Source organism: Anolis sagrei, chromosome 3, assembly GCF_037176765.1.
Source record: "Anolis sagrei isolate rAnoSag1 chromosome 3, rAnoSag1.mat, whole genome shotgun sequence".
In the NCBI taxonomy this organism is placed as follows: Eukaryota; Metazoa; Chordata; class Lepidosauria; order Squamata; family Dactyloidae; genus Anolis; species Anolis sagrei.
In genome coordinates this window covers 225,328,211-225,349,248 of record NC_090023.1, presented here as the reverse complement: position 1 = coordinate 225,349,248, position 21,038 = coordinate 225,328,211, and the positions used below count along the sequence as shown (strand labels likewise).

At 39.8% G+C, this 21,038-nt stretch overlaps 1 protein-coding gene across 2 annotated transcripts in view; it reads left to right on the top strand.

The window, feature by feature from the left end:
* EPHB1 (EPH receptor B1) overlaps window positions 1-21,038 on the top strand; it is a 429,850-nt gene that overhangs the window by 140,123 nt on the left and 268,689 nt on the right. For both annotated transcript variants that reach the window (XM_060768006.2, XM_067465922.1), the window contains exon 3: window positions 20,085-20,766. In XM_060768006.2, the coding sequence (XP_060623989.2) occupies window positions 20,085-20,766 (682 nt within the window). The remainder of the gene's footprint in view (window positions 1-20,084; window positions 20,767-21,038) is intronic.

Below are 21,038 nucleotides of genomic sequence, written 5' to 3'. Positions count from 1 at the left end.
AGTTTTCCATAGGTTGTAATACATTTACGGCTGCCCCGTGGATGATGCGTGCCTGCTTTATGTGGTAATATATTACTGGCTTCTCTCTGTAAGGACCATCACCACTCAGATTTGAACTAACCTACTGCAGCCTACAGAGGCTATTATAGGAATTAACATCTGTGTCTTTAAAGTGAAACATATCAACAACACCTAGCCTTAGGAAATAATTATTCCCTGTAAAAATAATAAAAGCCAGTCAGATCAGTGTAGCCATCTGCTTAAAGGAGGAATCAGCTCTAAGGAGCTGAATCCTTGGCTGATATAGCCAAATAGCGAAATGATGGGTTTGAAAGAATAGGAGAGGATTTTGTTGCTTTCCTTGGAGAGTGATGGCTGGCATAGGAGTTGCCTGTATCCTGGTCAACAGGGCTCTTGATCTGACTGATGGCACAGGTTTTAACCATTCCCACAAGTTCTTTCATATGCCTGTTTTTTATGACCTGCCATCTGTACTTCTTTGGCTTTTGCCTTCTTTCAACCAGCACTGACAAGCCAATGTGGCTTAACAATCATTCTTTGTCTAGTATTCTAGCATGAGTACTGGATCAGCATTTTGTTTGCTTTAGCTGCAAAGCTTTGAGATGGGCTCATTGCCATTTTACAGGGTGGGGAACTGAACCCAGAGAGATAACTACCACTTACTGCTTTTTCCTGGGGGTTCACTGCTAAGCGGATCACTCATCTCAGTAATCACTCATTTCCAGCACCCAACACATAGCCCACTGGACCAAAGAAGAAACTGAAAAGAGAGGAAGTGAAATATGATCTGCTTTCTATTGAGAGTCGTTTGCAGACCACTAAGTCTTTCTAACACTGCTATAGACGGTGAGACTTTGGTAGCCATTTCTAGTGGGAAGATCAGGCTTCATAAGGTAGAGCACAGATAGCTGAGCTAAATTCTGAGGTGTCTTTCGTGGGGGTTGGTAAATGTGAATAAACAGAAGCATTACCACAGCATTTGAATCAAGATATACCTTGCAGAAAATAATAAAGTGTCACTCAGTCTTGTGTAACAAGTAACAGTATCTTTTGAATTTACACAGAGAACAGAGGGAATCGTCCTTTTAAATAGTCTTTAAATATGCCTCATGCTTTAAAATGATCAAGCTTCAAGATAGTTGGCAGCCAGCACTCTCTTCACTGTCTAAAGTGAAAGATGGAAATGGCAGTTAGAACTGTTGGTCTCAGCAGCAAGCCAGAAAAAGCAGCCAATCAGAACTCTCGGCCCTGGCATGCTTAGCCAATCAGCTGCCAATGCATATCTTTCCAATTAACCCATTCCATCATGACATTCCTTTTCAAATCCTCACATCTTTGGGTAGTCAATAAACATGAATGATATATTTGTCTGTACACAGTATACATGCATATATGAACAACTATGCAACTCAAAATTATCGTAACCATTTATGAAGTCCCACATGCATATGATACAGACCTGTGAAGCAAATTTCATTATTTTCACATCTGCAACTCTGATCAGAAAAGGTATTGCATGTGCTTGGAGTTTGTGTTTGTTAAGAGCTGTGCAATTACTTGGACCACTTGAACAGAAATGAGATCAAAGTCTGAGTTGTACACAAAAATAGATGGGAAACTACAGAAACTAAAAGATCCGTAAAGCTTTCAGGACATTCATCAGCTTAGAGATTTGGATCTTGGTTGCCCTTTAGAAGAACTAATGTGAATATTCCATCAGGATTTCATCCATAAGCCCTTCAAACCACATGAGAATGAAAAGATAAATACATCACAAGAAGAATTCCTGGAACCCATCTTCACAGAGATGACATACATATAAATTAGGTGTTTGTTTGGGTGCCCAGAGGCTATTTGGAACCCTGCTGTTAGGGAGACACTCCCAGTCCCTCCCTTACCGTGTCTTTGTTCACCCATTGAAGGACAGGAATGATAAGCAGTACTTACTTGATGGGCTTGATAATGACATGTATGAACCTTTGGAATAATGACAGCTAAATAACATGCCTCATATTGCTATGGTTACCAGCCAAGCTTTCTTCCTCTGTCTCCCCCACCCACAATTCTCTTTCTCTGAAATTTTCACAGTTATTGTTGAATTGGCTTTTTGGGATAGAAGGGGGAGGGGAACAGGAGGTGGAGCAGTCCATTATAGTCTTTTAAATCCCCCAGCTGGCAGTGTTTTAAACCTCAACAGAGACAGAGAAAAAAATCCTGTCTTAATCCACAGCTCCCTGTGAATTATTTAAAGGGATCTTGTCAGGACAATGAATTTGTCACTATTGCAGTGTCAACAGTAGCGGCAGCTGTTAGAATGGCTGTAGGATTTTACCATAGTTAGGGGGTGCTGGATAATGGCACAGGTGTGGGGTGGGTGTATCCTTGAAGGCAGTGTGAAAGGAGAACATGGGGTTGCCATGGACTGTAGAATTCTACAGACTGATATTCTGGAATACAATTTTTTTAAAGATCTCTACACCAGTTATGTTACCCTGAGTCTGGCATGCGTTCACCACATTATTCCCTTAGAATAGGAATTCCCTTAGAATAGGAATAGCCAACTGCAGGGGTTCAGTGATGTTCTCCTGAGGATCTTCTTGGAGTTTGCCCCAAATGCCTTGTAAATAAATTTTAAATCACCCAGATGTGGTCAGAGATCTATTTTACATTTTTTTTTAGAACAGGCCATTTTTATATTAAATAATATTGGAAATGGTCCTATAACTTGTGTAAAAAGTTATTTCCATCCCTGAAAGTTTTCATATAACTGGGGGACGCATTTAGGGCAGTGATTTCCAACCTTTGATCCTCCAGATGTTTTGGACTTTAGTTCCCACAATTCCTAATAGCTTGTAAACTGGCTGGGATTTCTGGGAGTTGAAGTCCAAAACAACTAGTAGAACAGTGGTTCTCAACCTGTGGGTCCCCAGGTGTTTTAGCCTACAACTCCTAGAAATCCCAGCTAGTTTACCAGCTGTTAGGATTTCTGGGAGTTGAAGGCCAAAACATCTGGGGACCCACAGGTTGAGAACCACTGTAGTAGAGGAACCAGGAATAAAGGTCAATTTTTGGAGTTTGGAGAAGTTGGGGATAGTAGAATCAGCCTTGAAAGGGCACCTCTGACCTGCCCTTGCTTTAGGGTAGTGGTTCTCTTTGCTCTTCCAGGTGTTTTGGACTTCAGCACCCACAATTCCTAACAGCTGGTAAGATAGCTGGGATTTTGGGGAGTTGCAGTCTAATACATCTGGAGGACCAAAGGTTGATAACCTAGTGTCCCTATACCAGTTGATATGATTATCGCTCAAAGGAAGAAGTACCCCAAGGCAGACTGGAGAGGAGAGAACTGTGGTACAAGCAAACCTGGCACATTATTGATAGCTTGCTGAGATAGTGAAATATCCTCTGGCAGGTCAAAATTATATAAGTGAGTGTTGTGTGTAATGAGCAGCCAGTTCATTGCACAATGCTAGAACTGCAGGGTGGATGAACTGTGTAGGACACATGGTGTGTTATGTCACTGAACTCTGAATTTGTAGTTAGGCATCAGCTCTTTTGTTCCTGTTAGTTCAGGATCTCCTCTAATCTTCCAAAATGACTTCTCCTCCCATCTCCAACAGTTATCATATTTCATCTCCTCCCAGAGTTCTTTGAAATGAGTATCCTGCCTTTGATGTCTCATTTTCTTTTCCTCTCCTTTCTTGATTCTCTTCAATTTGGATTCTGTCCTCTCCACTTTACACAGGCAGCTCTACAAAAATTACTGACAATCTCCCTGTTGCTCAGCTTTTCTTTTATTATTGGTCTTTATTATGTCCTCATTTTTCATGACCACACTTTTATCTACTCTTCCTTTCTAATCTTTCTTGGGGACAGGCTTTCCGAGATGGCTTTTCAGAGTTTGCCCTTTTTGACTTTCACTGGAACATCTCAAGAACCATTACTATGTAACAGTCTGGAAAATGTCTTGAATTGTGCAGAAATGAATTACTTCTCGGGTTCTGTAAAAGCCTCCAAACTACAGATTTCCTTAAGTATGCTTCTTTAAAAGCATACTTAGCATGAGTTCTTTTACCTTGAAGGGAAATTAGCTGTGAAGCTGCAACACAGTGTTACATGTCTAATCTGGACTAGCGCTCTCTTCCTGTTTCTAAACAAACTACCTGCTGCTGAAACTAGTTTCCTTGTAAACAACGCCTCTGGAAGTCAATTTTGTGTGTGTTGGGAGGGGGGGGGGCATGGATATGAGAAACATTTTCTATGAAAAAGTGATCTTTAATGGTATGCCATGAAACATGCCTATGAAAAATTGTGATTAACATTGATTTGCTATTTGGCTCTAAAGTTCTTTCAAAAGCAATAATTTCTTCCAGAAAATCTAGTGCAGCGAGCCCTTCACATTCACTGGGATTATGGAAACAGGTCTTCTGTCAAAGTGAAAAAAATTACTTTAGCTGTCGGTCACATGTGTCAAGGTCAAGACCCATGGACCGAGTCCGGCACTCTATGTCATTTTATGTGGCCCTCCCAATCCTGGACTATAACACCTGTATTACTCATCATTAGACATCTTGACTAGAGCTGATGGGAGCTGTGGTATGGTCACATCTGGAAAGGCAATGTTTGTTCAGTTTAGTCAGGAGAGTGAGGTTTGAATTTAGACACTTGCTGCTATGATTCACCTTTCCCCGCTTTCGAGCCACAAGTGATGTTGGGTTGCAATTTCCATTATCCCAGTCTGCAGGGCAGATATTCAGAAGTGACGGGAGTTGGTATTCATTACCATCAGGAGACTCAAACTATGTAAAGACTAAAGAGCACTGATTACTATGTGAGATAGATAGATAGATAGATATGTAATGTAATGTTCATTTGTGGAACTAACATAACTCAAAAAACACTGGGCGAATTGACACCAAATTTGGACACAATATACCTATCAGGCCAATGAGTGACCATTACTCATAAAAACTCTGAAAAATGCAGCAGAAGAGAATTAAAAAGCCAAAAAATAAAAATAAACTACAACGTTGTCCATAGACACCTTCAAAGTCATGTGGCCGGCATGACTGCATGGAACACTGTTACCTTCCCGTCGGAGAGGTGCCTATTGATCTACTCACATTTACATATTTTTGAATTGCTAGGTTAGCAGAAGCTGGGGCTAACAGCGGGAGCTCATGCCGCTCCCCAGATTCGAACCTGCGACCTTTCTGTTAGCAAGTTTAACAGCTCAGCGGTTTAACCCACTGTGCCACTGGGGACTTTGGCATAACCACATGTGTATTTATGCATAACCACATAAATACACATATACACAAATATACACACACACATATACACATATATACACACACAAAACACATATACACAGACTGGGTCATAGCAATGTGTGGCAGGGGATGGCTAATAGATATAGATATAGATATATATATATATATAGAGAGAGAGGAGTTGTCTTTTGTATCCATGGAGTCCCCGTCCATGAATTCAATAGCCCTTTGAAGGCAACCATAAAGTTGATGTGGGCTTGACATACCTGCTCTGTGTCCTCCAGTGTGACTCTATTGTCAACTTCTGCAAGAGACTAGGTAGAAATTGACTACAAAAGTGCAACTCACAAATGTGGAGTGCTAATGTGCTGGTGGGCATTTGCTTTGTTGGGCAACCAGGTGATAAGCAACACCTGCTAAAATTCTCTCTTCTACATGATAATTAAATGACATAGCAGTTCTCTCCGGTTTTCACTCCAATAGTCCTGCCACAGGGTAACAACTATCTAGGTACTAACCACTTGTGCAGGTAGTAACCACGTATGGTTTTCATTCCACTTAGGAGTAAGGCTGCTCACATGTCTCCATGTTAGGACTATCTCTGATAGCCTACACCCTTGAGGCCTCTTATGGAGACCCCCTCAATTAGGGATAATGAGCATTCAGGCACCTTATTCTTACAAAAGTGGATCTGACCTTATGCCACATTGCCCACCAAATGAAGTTTGACAAGACAGTGAGCAGACATCAACATCTAGTGGCAACTGTCAAGTCAGCTATTTAAGCTCAAAATACAGAGAGTGGAAATGTATTGAGGACTATGAAAGGCCCTGCTTGTCCATCCTTCCTGAATGAAGATCTAACCTGTCCAGTGGCAGGTAGCTGAATACATCTGGGGAGGCATGTATAAAGCTTACATTTGGGTTTCTTCAGTTCTTCTCCTAAAGCTGTGTCCATATTTCCCATTTTTTTAAAACAAATTTAAAATGGTGTTTTCCACTGTTTTTAGTGTTTGCTGCTTTGGGTCTCATTTTAGAAAAATAAAGTGGGATAGAAATGATGATGACGATGATGACGATGATGATGATGATGATGATGATGATGATAATTTTGCAAGTGTGCAAAAACCACAAGCAGGCTTCTAGATAAATGACAGTCAATCCAGAAAGCATGGTGCTGACCAGGGAATCACCTCACTATCACAATCCACAAACTTTTCTCCTTGGTTAGCTAAAGAAATACAATTCTTGCCCCCTGGGTCCCTAGGAATTAAACTATGCCTGAGTTGTACTATATTGCTTTCAGTGGAAAGCACAATTGGATTCTACTCAAATTAATATAAGAATGTACGTTAAGGAGGGTGATTATTTCCCCCTCCTTATTTGTGAAAGACCCAGGAAGGAGCAATTCTGTGAAAATTCATCCTGGATTTGTACTTCTTGTTTATTTCATTGTTCTCAAAAAGCTGTGGAGGCACAGTATATGCTGTGTGATGCTCCTGTTTGATCACCGAGGAGCTGTACTTCCTCTTAAACTCATATTTAAACCCGTCATAGCGAATGTAAATGAAACCCAGGTTATTATCAAAGTGATAAATTGGGACTATAAAATTTTTATATCTGCCAGCATTTCCTTATGATTCAAACAAAAACAAACCTGCTTGTCACAAGCGATTCTTCAGTTACAGTATCCCCAAATGGATCTGTGGGAAATTTTTATGACTTTGCTTGAAATGCCAGTGGCAACAGAAATTTGCTCAGTACAAAAGAACTGAAGTGTAAACCAAGGCCATTTTTGAGGGAGATGTAAGGACACCTTTGCAGCATGTTACCAAAGTATTCCCTACAAAATGAACTAGTTTTAAATGCAGCAGTGTTTTAGTTCTTTTGCCAGTTTTGTTTTTAACTTTTTGGTACTCAGTTGAACTGAAGCAAGGGGGATTCAAGTGGTTTTTTTTAAATGAAGATGCACATAATTATTCAAGAGATATGTCTTGTTTGAAGAAGTAGATTCAAGGGACCTTTCGGATTACACACTATGATCCACTTTAACAGTCATGGCTGCATTCTGTGGAATACTGGGGATTGTTGTTTGGTGAGACACTAGAACTCTCTGGGTGCTTCTACACTGCACAAAATGCAGAATGACTGCATTGTATGGCCACACATGGTTGCTAAACACACCTCATTGACAGGGGAGAAGTCATACATCCCAGGCATGCCAACACTAGATCACCACAGTGCCACCCTACCCTCCCTGCTCCTTGGTTTCCCCTATATCCATATAAAGGCTCCTTACTGTTTCTGCTCAGCAGTTTGAATCCTGGGAGTGAGGTGGGCTCCTGCTCTTAGCCCCAGCTTCTTTCAACCTAGCAGTTCGAAAACATGCAAATGTGAGTAGATCAATAGGTACTACTCCAGCGGGAAGGTAACGGAGTTCCATGCAGTCATGCTGGCCACATGACCTTGGAGGTGTCTACATAAAATGACAGCTCTTCCGCTTAGAAATGTAAATAAGCACCAACACCCCAGAGTCGGACATGACTAGACTTAATATCAGGGGTAAACTTTTACCTTTATATATTGTTCTTGAAGGATGCCCACTTCCTTGTTCCTTCTTAGTGATGATGCAGGAGAGCTTTGGGGAGGGGAGAGGGGTGGTGACCTGTGTATAAACCAGATGAAAAGGCTTGCTTCGGGTTAATCCACATTAGCTTGGGCACATCATTTTGATGCCCCAGGCTAATGTGAGAGCTACGCTGCATTTTCTGTCATTGTAGATGGAGCTCTGACTGAGACTTCTATATACCATATATACGTGAATATAAGTTGACTTCATGTATAAGTCAAGGGCAGTAGTTTTAACCAAAATTATGGATTTTGATATGCTCTGTAGATGTGGGTCATTCCATGGTGAGTTAAAATGCCAGTGTTGTCCCAGGGAGCCAGCAGCCCTTGACCACTGCTGCCACAGTCCCACCCAGGAATTCAAGAAGGCCAGAAATAGCATCATGGCAGAGAAAGGAAGGGAGTCAGTGCTTATTTTAAGTTTTCCCAAGATGGACCAAGTTCTTGCCTTTCACTAAAAGGGGATGGTTCCTTTTGTCATAAAAATTAAGGTACAATCTTTATACTGAACTACAACATCCAGGATCCTCCTGCTGACATGGCCAGGGACTATTCTGCCTAGAGGAATTTAGGAATTTTATTCCTCTAAAATGTGCCCAATCTGTACACAGACATTTTTACTACAGCTTTGAGTGCTTTTATGGCATCCTGTTTGGATTAAGGCAATATCTTATTATCTTATTAATGGGTCTGCCCTGTTTGTACTTTACTGTTTTTCCTCCATCTTTCATATTCTGTTGTTTACATGGTGTTTTATTTTCATTTCTCTAAACCACCATAACTTTTTTTCTTTTTGAAGAATGGGATACCCGAGGGTAGGTGACTGGGACAGAATAGGGATTCTGCTAGTGTAGTGACCACCCCACTGCACTACAAACTCCCTGGCTTTGTTAACCAGGGAGATTGTGGTGATCTTGGGCCTGGCTCATAATCCTGGGGGGACTTCAATGTCCATGCAGAAACCACCCTGTTGAGGGTGGCTCAGGACTTCATGGCCACCATGGCATCCATGGGGCTGTCCCAACTTTTATCTGTCCCTACTCACAGAGCCACATGCACACTAGACTTGGTTTTCCTGGTAGGGATGGAAAGAAGGTGGTGTGTGGAGGAGCTGACCATTGCTCTGTTGCCATGGGCTGACCATCACCTGAACAGGTTTAGGCTTCCTATACCCCCTAACCTCTGCAGGGGTGGACAACCTATTAGAATGGTCCACCCCAGTGGTGGCCCCTCTGCTATGGAACTCTGTCCCTAGTGAAATTAGAGCAGCCCTTCCCTATTGACATTGAGGAAGAAAGTGCTTATGTGACCCAGCTTTCAGACAACAAAGCTTGTAGAGCAATATGGAATGACTACGGACTTAATTTTGGATGATGTGATTTTAATAACTGTTTTAAATCGTTTATTTATCAGTGGGTTTTAATATAAATGTTATTATATTATCAATGTTTAATTTTTTATGCTTTATGTCTAAATTTTATTGTATGCTTATGTTTTAATTTGGGTGGAGCCCCCGGTGGCGCAGTGGGTTAAACCCCTGTGCCGGCAGGACTGAAGACCAACAGGTCTCGGGTTCGAATCTGGGGAGAGGCGGATGAGCTCCCTCTATCAACTCCAGCTCCTCATGCGGGGACATGAGAGAAGCCTCCCACAAGGATGATAAAAACACCAAATCATCCGGGCGTCCCCTTGGCAACGTCCTTGCAAACGGCCAATTGTCTCACACCAGAAGTGACTTGCAGTTTCTCAAGTCGCTCCTGACATGACAAAAAAAATTGGGTAGGTTTATTTATAGTTAGATATTATTATCTTACTATTATGTTTTGGTTTTCACATGTGTACGGCATTGAATTTTGCCTTTATAATGTTGGAAATCGCTTTGAATTCCCATGGGAGGAGAAAAGCGGTATATAAATGTAGTAAATACATACATACATACATACATACATTAAAATAATAAGTAAAATATTTGTTGTTTTAAGGTTATGGCTTTTAAAAAATGGAAAGCACTTTGAATGTTTAGCTTAGGAAAGTGGAACATAAATATTTTAAGTCAGTAATTAAAAAGAAGGTATGTTGAATTATTTAGACTTATTAGAATGAGTGAAATTAATTTTAGTATCAGTGTTAATCTGCCTTGGTGAACCCACATTGTTTTAAATAAATTCCCTTGTAGCATTAATCTTAATAAGTATAGAAATTAAACCTAGACATTCTTTGGATACCTGTTGGCAAAAGGTTCTCTGTGTGACTTGAACATTTTAGATTGCATGGCAGAACGTGTTGCTTGATTACTTAACCGATATCCTATGAGGCTGGAAGGAAAACGTGAGAGCCACATAAAAGTGTATTTCTACCATTAATACTTTCTTTATTTTATTTTAATAGTCCTTTATTGTAATCATCTTCATTACACTTGATCTTCCACTTGGAACATTTTCAATCCCTTTACAATCACATCATAACGGCAAGAATGGCTTTGGCAGATGTGCAACATTTGTAAAACCAGATTTTGATATTTAAAGCAGTTCCCCATAGATGGGTCAATGTTGAGCCAAATCATGCGGGAACAACAAGTGGCGGGTCATGGTTATGACATGATCTTTGCTCAGATTTGTTACTCAGATAGGCTCATTGGGTCTCATTGTTTGCATCTTTATTTCCCCCGATATGCTCAAGGTGATGTGTACGGCTTTTCTTTTCTTTGTTTTATCCTCATAGCAACCCAAATAAATAGTCTAGGATGGTTCCTGGTTATCCATTGTATGAATGGCAGGCTGCTAATACAAATTATATTTCCCTGTCATCTTTCCTGTCTACTCTTCTCCTCCCCTCACCCCTAAATTTTGTCTTTAGAGCCAGGGTCTAGAGAAGGCATAGGCAAACTTTGGCCCTTCAGGCGTTTTGGACTTCAACTCCTACAGTTCCGAACAGCTGGTAAGCTGGCTGGGATTTCTGGAAGTTGAAGTCCAATCCTAACCCTAACCCTTTTCTAGAGCATGGCTTTACAAATTAGGTGACAGTGTAATTATTTTAAACTGATCAAAGATGTCCTATTACCACTGTTCACTCTTAGCAAGCGAAGGTGCCAGATCCTTATTGTGTCTCCATGATTGACTATAAGAACAGATGAAATAATGGAAATAATTTCAAATGTTGATGCAACCCTTCTTTTAGGATTTTTAGGATTCTATTCTAGATGTGATAATCCATTAAAGATTTCATATGAAAGTTAGGCTTACACAAGTGAACTGTTCAAAATGTAGATAATTCCATAAGAAAGGTCCATAGATAGAACTCTCTCTCTCTCTCTCTCTCTCTCTCGGGATGATGTGAGTTGGAATTGAGCAATCTCTAAAGGAAAAGTCTGATTTAGAGGAGAAAGAACTGGGAAATTGCAAGGCTAATAATAGTTAATAAACTTTTGGCATTTGCAGCTAGCTGAAAGGTTGTATAGGGTGTTATTCAAAATATAAATCTGTTCAAGATTTATTAGTAGCCCTTCCTTTCCTGGGTGTAATAGTCTTGCACATCTTCCTTTCTAGATGGCAATAAGTATTTTATATCATTTTATTTGACTTGCAGTTAGTCTGATAAAAGTTCAAGAGTTCTCTGGATGGTGTACAGTGCATCAAAAATATAAACTAGAAACAATAAAACAGTGACTAGAGATAGAACATAATAAAACCAAGACAGAACTAGTAAGGAAGAATAAAAATACTACCACGTGTATAGCCAAAATAAAAGCTAACCGCAAGATGAAAGAATGCTGAGATCTAACAAAAGTTTTTTTAAAACCCCATTAAAATGTCTGGAAGAGAGGTAAGGTATTCACTTGGCTGAAAAGGCCATGATTTACATGCCAGGTAGGGTTGACCATGGATGACATTCTATGGATTATCTTTCTGCTGAGAAGTTTCTGTTTTTTGTTGCTTCCCATCTTGTTTCATTTAGTGAGGTGCAGCTAGGCGAGGATCTTTGAATGGCAGTTTTAAGGTGCACGCTGGTAAATACTGAAGGCAACACATCTTCAGATATCCTTACCAGTCTATTCACATCATTCTTATAGTGATTATATAATTGAGGCATATTATCTTGTTATAACCAGTACATCTTAATTCATAAGGCACATAGTACATGTAGTACATTTAATAACTTTCAGTGATAAGGAACACCAATATACATCATGGCCCGTATTCTAGATCACCTACTTATTTGCATAACTAAGTAGTATCTCTTGGACCAATCTCGCTCCTTGCAATCCATCTTATCATACCGCAGCTGCTCCAAGAGATAGAGATCTGATTTGCCTGCAGTTGGGGCACAAAGAGCAGGGAGCAAGATTGCAATAAGAAATTGAAGTATGGGTCCTCCTTATGGTTATTGTGGCCTCACTTGCTGGTAGGAGAATGTGGAAGCATCTTCCTCTTTGCAGCCTGGTCATCTCTCAGAGGAGTTTCTAACTATTATGATTGATTTTGATTACATAAGATTAGTGACTTTGGAACAGTTATAGATTTATAACACTAAAGGTACATCTACGATGTAGAATTAATGCAGTTTCACATCACTTTAACGGCCACGGTTCAATGCTTTGGAACCCTTGAATTTGTAGTTTGCTGAGGCATTATCACTCTTTGGCATGGAGGGCAAAATACCTTGTTAAATTACAACACTCATGATTCCATAGCATTGAGCCGAAGCAGTTAAAGTGTTGTCAAACTGCATTATTTCTACAGTGCAGATGTATCCTGTGCTACAAATCTATAACTGCATTACTGAATGCAGTTATAGTGTCACCCATCTCACTTTTCATCTGCTGCAGAATTCTCATACAAGCAATTACATGCTTTTGCAATATTTGGTACTATTTCAGCATTTTCAGTAGATTGCATTAATTAAGTATGACCATAATCATTGGTATAGATTAGTGGTTCCCAACTTTTTTTTAAAATCAGGGACCACTTGTCCAAGGACCACTTGACCAGGAGTCACTTTGACCAGGAACCACTCTCCAACATTAGCACCAAAAGGGTTACACTCAGTCTTTGGTCAACTTTAAATTTGGATTGGTTATTTGAGGTGTTGATTCAAAAAATTACATTGGATAGACAATATCAGCTCTAGTTTCTGATACAGAACATATCCCATCCAGAAATCACCATCTGCTCACCCACAGGAAAAAAAAAACGTATTTAATGATCTAGAGTTGATGTGGTCTATCCAATACAATTTTCTGAATCAACACCCCAAATAATCCTAGGAAGAGGCCTAAAAACTAAGATACCAAGGTGATCCCACTTCCAGGCACCACATGCAATGGTTCCACTCAGGGGGAGGGAGGAGGAGGAGAAGCAGCAATCAGGAGGCTCGTTGTCATGCCTTTCATGGGTAGTCAGCCTCTCCCCTCCCGACATCCCTGTTGCCCTGGCACTATAAGAGGGTTTCGTGAGACCAGTCGCTCTCATTGCAACAATATAGTAACAGTGAGGCCATGGATTATATTTTAGTTCTTGGAGACCAGTGGTGGTCCATGGACCACAGGTTGGGAATCACTGGTATAGACAGTATTATAACTATTGGTTTACATTGGCATTCAATAGACCAGTGTAAACAAAGTATTCTCATCCATTTTGAGACCTCCAACAACATAGCTTATTTGGCTTAATTGACTGATGAACCACAAAGTGCTTTAATGTCTGAGTTTTTATGGATATTGGAAATAGCTAACTTATTGCTCCTACAGTAAGAAGTCTGATTTCATGGCTTTCAAGATGAGAAGCTTTGGGAAACCCACAATAATTAGCTCGGGTTCCTCCCTATGTTATGGATCAGCCTTATATAGTTTTTCCTTGAAAGAAGGTGATAATTCAACTTCTTTTGTTCCTTCCTCTCTTCTGTGTGCAGTGGTTTTTTGTGGGGTTTTTTTGTTGCGATGGTTGACTTGAGGCCCAAACCAAGTCTGTATATTTAGTATTTTCCTGTCTTTTTTATGGATGACTAAAACTCTTCCATTTAATATGCAGAACACAAAGTAGCAAAATTATTAATATTACTGACAGATTTCTCATTATAGTAGACAATTTGTTTAATAGTCCCATCGACTCATCCTGATACTTGTTGTAATTCTAACTGCCAAATAAATGATTTCTTCCTCTTTGTTTAAAAGTTGTGCTGATATAAAATGGCTGCAAGGATGGGAGATTGCATTTCTCATGGTTGCTAGATGCTCCCTAATAATCCAGCTCTGTGGGATATTCTGGGTTTTCTTCCTTTGGAATGAATGATAAACAGTATATAAATAAGTTATTGCAGTGGCTGGAAAGAATGCCTTTATCAGTAGATAACAGTTCTCCCAGAAGCCAGCATAATAGTAAATGTATATGCTTTTGAAGTAATTTTATATTGTTGCACATACAGGCTGAGATAGTACATGTTAATGGGATTGTTATCATCAGCTGAGAAGGAGGTAAATGGTTGATGGTGGCTCCATTATAGTTTTGTTAGTCTTTGCTGTTGCTCAGTGTTTTATAACAGAGAAGGTAAGGAACTTTGGGCTTTTGAATTAGAATAGTAAGAACCTAACTTGAAATTGTTGCAATGCACATTCTGTTGTGTATCACTATATAGACAGGCAGATCGTGTGTTGGGTGCAATACAGTGTACACAATGAGGTGTGTATTAAACACATAAAGTAATAATATTTGAATATATGCATGTAATAATCTCAGACTCTTTTGTCATGATGCTAACTCTGTGATAACTGAACATTTTACAGCACATAGCTTTGCTTACATATGTAATGTTCCTATCTCCATAAAAAAATTAAAATCTTTGTGATAACGTGCTGCGATACAGCCATTAATTCATGCTTCAGTGGCACTGGCACACCTTAGAATTATGCATCACATCCAGTGCGGCACTTAAAGGCTGCTGCATGAATAATGCCGGGGCAAATAATCAGCTTGTAAACAGTGAGCAATTTGGATGGCTTATAAATTGTGCTGTGATCCTCTGGTGCCATCATAGGTCCAGGCATACGTTGTCCCTGCCTCTTAATTGCCACAGTAGCCAACATTACATTAATGCCCTTTCATTAATCCACCTCCAAATTGGCACACTTCCCCTGTCAGTTTTGATGGATGTGCTGCTCATAAAAAACAAGAAATGGAGAGACTTGCCTGGAGCAAGTTTTCAAACATCATTTTCCTGATGTCTGAAACACATGTGGACCACATTTTTACTCACAATGTCCACTTCCCACATGAGGCTGCACAGATGACTTCCTGTCCCCAACCATTTGTGTTAATATAATGCTCACTCAATACAGTCATTATTGGGACCATTATACTTGGAAATACCTTTGCATTATAGTGCACTCACAGATGGAGACAAGGAGGGAAGGATGTTGGAATTGCTGGCATGATATTTAACAGATGTGATTTTTGCTCTAATTTTTGAAACTAGCTTGCTGTAGTTTAAGGCCCTTAAAGTAGGAATTCTCTTCAGACACTCATAACCACAGTGAAATGTGTGTAGATTTTTTTCCTACATGGCAGGGGGTTGGACTAGATGACCCATGTGGTCTCTTTCAACTCTATGATTCTATGATTCTATGAAACATACTGGTCCAGATTGCTGCATCCACACCTGAATAAACCTGCAGAAACCTAAGAAGTTACACTTTATTTTTAACAAGGTTTTTTTGGTAGTTAATTCTTTGTACTACAAAGCTGTCGATTCTTTCTTTCTTTCTTTCTCTTCCTTCTTTTCTCTTCTTTTTGCCTATAATGGCCAAGACTGTAATTCACTAATTTTTAAAGGGAATGTAACGGAGATTCTGAAAACCACCATGATGTATTAGTTAGATGGTGGATTATGACTCTGGAGATGAAGGCTTGATTCCTTACTTGGCCATGAAAACCATTGGCGACTTTGGATAAGGCAGAGACTCGCAGCTCTATAAAACCCATGATAGGTTCACCTTAGAGCCATCATAATTTAGTAATGACTTGAAGGCGCACAACAACAAACAGGGTTTCTTGTTAATCATTGCTGGGTGTATTCTCACTCAGTTTGAATAGTGAGATGGGAAGAGAGTATGTTACAGTGTACTACTTATTTGTGGATGTTGTGCAGCTAGTGATGAGGAACCAGCAACAACAGGGAAAAGCCAGCCAGAGGGGGGTGGAGGGCGGGGTGGAAATAGAGTAAGGCGATACACATATTGCAAGCATTTGCTACTCTACAAACTCGGGTTTTTTTTATTTTTTTAAAAAAATCATTGTTTTTAAACGATGTCAGGGGAATAGAGTAAGGAGAAACACATATTCCAAGCATTTGCTACTCTACAAACTCAGGTTTCATTCTGGTCAGATGATTTAGGAGGAAAGGGGCTGAAAGAGTCCAATTAATACAAGTTTTTGAGTCTGAAGTATTATTTTCTGATTGACAGAATACTTGCGATTTAAAAAAAAAGAAGAAAATAATGTTTTTTAAAAGATGACCAATCTCTTTTTTCCATTCTGTTCAAATCATAGAGTTGGAAGAGATCTCGTGGACAAAGAGAGCAAGTGTTCGCATATGTGTGCATGCTCCTTTTCACAAGTTGGCCTCTCCAAACAGCAGCACAAGGTGTTGGTAGTGAGCTGTGTGAGATATCTTTGTGTTTAGAAAGGAAGGGATGTTTCTTTGCTTACCGGAGTCTGGCTTATATGATTTAAAATAATTGTTTGAGAAAGAGGGAGATGGGAAATGAAGACAGATTGAGTGAATCTGCCCTCACTCTCTCCCTAATTGATCTCTTCCACCCCACCACCCACTTCTGCACCCTGCACCCTGAAGGTGCAGCCATTGCTGCCCCTGTGTAGTAACCCCATTCTCCCTTCTCTTCTCCACTGCTGCAGTCAGAATTGCAATCTGGTCACCAGTGAATTAAGTGTCATCTGAAGAAAAATGTCTGAAACCAACAACCTGGCACTTTGTATGTGTTAAAGAAAAATTAATTTGTCATGTCTTTTGCACTTCCCACCTCTAAATTTCCAAGATGCAATGTGTGAAATGGCCACGTGGGGAGGTAGAGAGTCCCTTTATTTTATAATAGATCAAGAGTGAAATAATCCATTAGTAACGTGTAATCCATTGAAACATTTCCCAGTAACAGTTGATACTAACACTTGAACAAATAGAGTAATAAAGTAATGCTTCTTCTTAAAAGTATTTCTTCTTCTTCTTGATTATATACTTGTAAAATAGCTACTTCTGATATATTATACTATGAAGGACACATGTCTACAAAAACAAGGGTCATAAATGCTTTAAAAATGACGGCTTTATAGGAATTTGGCATTCTAAATCCAAAAATGACCCCATCATATACAGTTTTTCACAATTGCTTTGACATTTTTATGTTGTAATATGGGACTGAATGTAATTAGTATTTAAATTAGTAATGAAATTTGAAATAACTACGTGTGGTACAATATTTTATTATGCCTTTTGAATCTATCAACCCCCACTCCACTACATCAAAAACAGCTACAATATCAGAAATACATTTTTTTCATCTCAGACTTGTGTAATAGATACAATTCATCATTTTATTTGTGCTACTCTTGTCTGCCTAGCAAACATGCACTGTATCTTTATAGTCTGAAATGATTTTTTAAAAAAGAGAACGGTGAATGGGAAGTAGAAGTGCCATTTCTTTGTTGGTGCCCATATATGTGCACTTCTTGTGCAAATTCATATCAATTCCTGGTGGCTTCTGTGTTAGAGGCAGTAAATCCAAGTATTACTTCAAACTTTAACAGAACTGTCCAAGGTGCTGAATTTTACCATCAAAATAGGTTCAGTTGGAACAGACATGTGCAAACTTTGGCCCCCCAGATGTTTTGGACTTCAGCTTGAAGTCCAAAACACCTAGAGGGCCGAAGTCTGCCCATGCCGGAGTTAGAAGTTTACATTGGTTCATGTGCTCCAATTATTCCCTTGATTTTCTGCATCCTGCAGTGGTTTTTGCCTTTGGGGCGATTCTGGGGATGCCTTAAAAATAGGTTAAGTTGATAGAATTGCTTTCAGGACTCAACAATTTCCCCAGGATCTCCAGAAATTAAATGTCCTCAAGGGTGGTGCTGGTGAATGTATCTTGTCTCTGGGGCACGTCCATTTAAATGCATACACATGAGGATGATGTTTAATGCAACATATAAGCTAACTTGTCATTTTATATGCTGGTCAGGATCCCTTTTGAATTGCTGATAATGGATTGCAAGGCAATTATTTTAATCTTGCACATCTATATCTGATAGAATTGGCATCCTCATGGTTTCTTAAAACAGTTGCACAGTAAATTAATCTAATTTGCAGTTGTGGCATGGATTTCTTATGTTTGGTGAATAATACTTTGGATAAGATTTGAAGTTCCCTTCTCCATGAAATGCTGAAATACATGCTAATAGTTGATATCATCATTACTATATTTTAGACCACTGACTAAAACACTCTTTGTTTGCCAGGTGTCTGTGTATGGTAAAATTCTATGCATGTCACTCACAAATCTCATTGTTTTGATTCTAGCAATGTTGAGTAACTTGTAGCCTTCCAGATTTTCTTGGACTTCAACTATCATCATCTTTTAGTATTGGCCATGCTGGTTAGGGCAGATAGAAGTTGCAGTTCAATTACAACTGCACAGCTATGACCTGGTTGCAACGTACTGCTCACAACTACACTATATCAAAGTAAATGGGATTCATTCATAAATGTTCACAGAAAGACCATGGCAAACCACCTCAAGAGTGCTTTGCCTAAGAAAACCCTGTGAAATTCATTGTGTCTCCATAAATTGACAGGCAATTTGAATGCATATACTTTAGTTTTAAATCCCTCCTACCATTGGCGCGATGGGCTAAACCCCTGAAGACCAACAGGTTGGAGGTTCGAATTCAGGGAGAGCACAGAAGAGCTCCTTCTATCAGCTCCAGCTCCCCATGCGGGAACATGAAAGAAGCCTCCCACAAGGATGGTAAAACATCAAAACATCCGGACATTCCCTGGGCAACACCCTTGCAGACGTCCAATTCTCTCACACGAGACGTGACTTGCAGTTCCTCAAGTCACTCAAGACATACACAAAAAACCCCCCAACTTTTAAAATCCACACAGAATTGCTGTTTAAGGGGAAAACCCTTTAAAGTGTGCAGAATCTGCTAACAATGTTATCATTTGCTATTGTTCTTTTTTCTCATCTTCACTACTACCATTGTTTTGATTCATATTTATATATTATTTTATTGTCAAATTATTATTCTGGTCAGATGATTTAGGAGGAAAGGGGCTGAAAGAGTCCAATTAATACAGGTTTTTGAATCTGAAGTAATATTTTCTGGTTGACAGGACACTTGCAATTTTGCTCTGAGTGCCTTTCTCTTTAACTAATAGAAAAAGATATCACATAATGTGAAAAGAATTATTGGGTCACCAATTAATTTTCAATCATGTGTATTAGACCAGCATGTTCATTTTAATGATCTGGCTCACTATTTTGATTCCCTTCCTGAAAATAGATTTAAATATTTGCCAGCTCTGTCCAGGAGGAGTGTGTTTCTCAGGAAACTGCCAAGCTGATGGTGACTTTGCCAGTCAGGGGTTAAAAGAGGTCAAACAGCCAGAAGAGCAGAAACTTGTTGATTTTGATGATCTCTGTCATAGAACCTTCAGGACATAAAATGATTCAGGGTTGCATCAGCTTCAAAAGCGGGTTAGCATATGAGTTAAAAAAAGAAGAAGTGTATGCCACTTTGCTGGTCCCAAGCTGGCTATGTGTGTGTTTGTATCTGTGTTTTTGTTTGTTTGTTTGTGTATGCATGGAAGAGAGGGAGACAGGGAGAGCGTAAGAGAGAGAATCTGGGCCAGCAGCTCTTAGCTTATTGGCTTTGTTCTTTATTGGCTGGTTGTGTGCTCATGAGTGTTGGAACAGACCCCAAAATTAGGAATGCCTCTCACGTTTTCAAGACTGAAAGTAGAGCATACAAATCCTCCAAGTCTGTGCAACATGTCATGATTAATGACTCCAGATTTAAAGTGCTATCCCTGTGTTTCTTTCTCTTCAACCTTTTTAACTGCCTGATTTCCTTCTCTTTCTCTTTTTAAATGGCCCATACAGTGGGAAGAAGTCAGTGGCTACGACGAGAACCTCAACACAATCCGTACTTACCAAGTGTGCAACGTCTTTGAACCCAACCAGAATAATTGGCTTCTCACCACATTCATAAACCGAAGGGGCGCACATCGCATTTACACAGAGATGCGCTTTACTGTACGGGATTGTAGCAGCCTTCCCAATGTCCCTGGTTCCTGTAAGGAGACCTTCAACTTGTACTACTATGAAACAGACTCTGTTATCGCTACCAAGAAGTCTACCTTCTGGACCGAGGCCCCCTACCTCAAAGTGGACACTATTGCTGCAGATGAGAGCTTCTCTCAGGTGGACTTTGGTGGTAGGTTGATGAAGGTGAACACAGAGGTGAGGAGTTTTGGCCCTCTCAATCGCAATGGCTTCTACCTTGCCTTCCAGGATTATGGGGCATGCATGTCACTGCTGTCAGTAAGGGTCTTCTTTAAGAAATGCCCCAGTGTGGTACAGAATTTTGCCATCTTTCCAGAGACTATGACAGGAGCAGAAAGCACATCTCTTGTGATTGCACGGGGCACATGTATTCCCAATGCTGAGGAGGTGGATGTGCCCATTAAACTGTACTGTAATGGTGATGGGGAGTGGATGGTTCCCATTGGGCGATGCACCTGCAAAGCTGGATATGAGCCTGAAAACAGTGTGGCCTGCAAAGGTAAGCGGATACTTTGTTGCAATGTAATTTGATAACCATTGCCTTCCTACCTGAAATACTTTCTAAAAGTCTTTGAGATGGAATAGTTTCCAAGTTTCTCTAAAGGAGCTGACTCAGAACTACATTCTATCTTTAATAGCTTTTATTGGTGGCAACATGGGTTGATTTTCCCTGGGGGATTACAAGTTTATATATCTTTGTTCTTCTTTGATATTGGTTGCTCTGAGCTTAATTCTCTCAGTGTCAGCTTGTCATGTGACAAACTTTCTGAA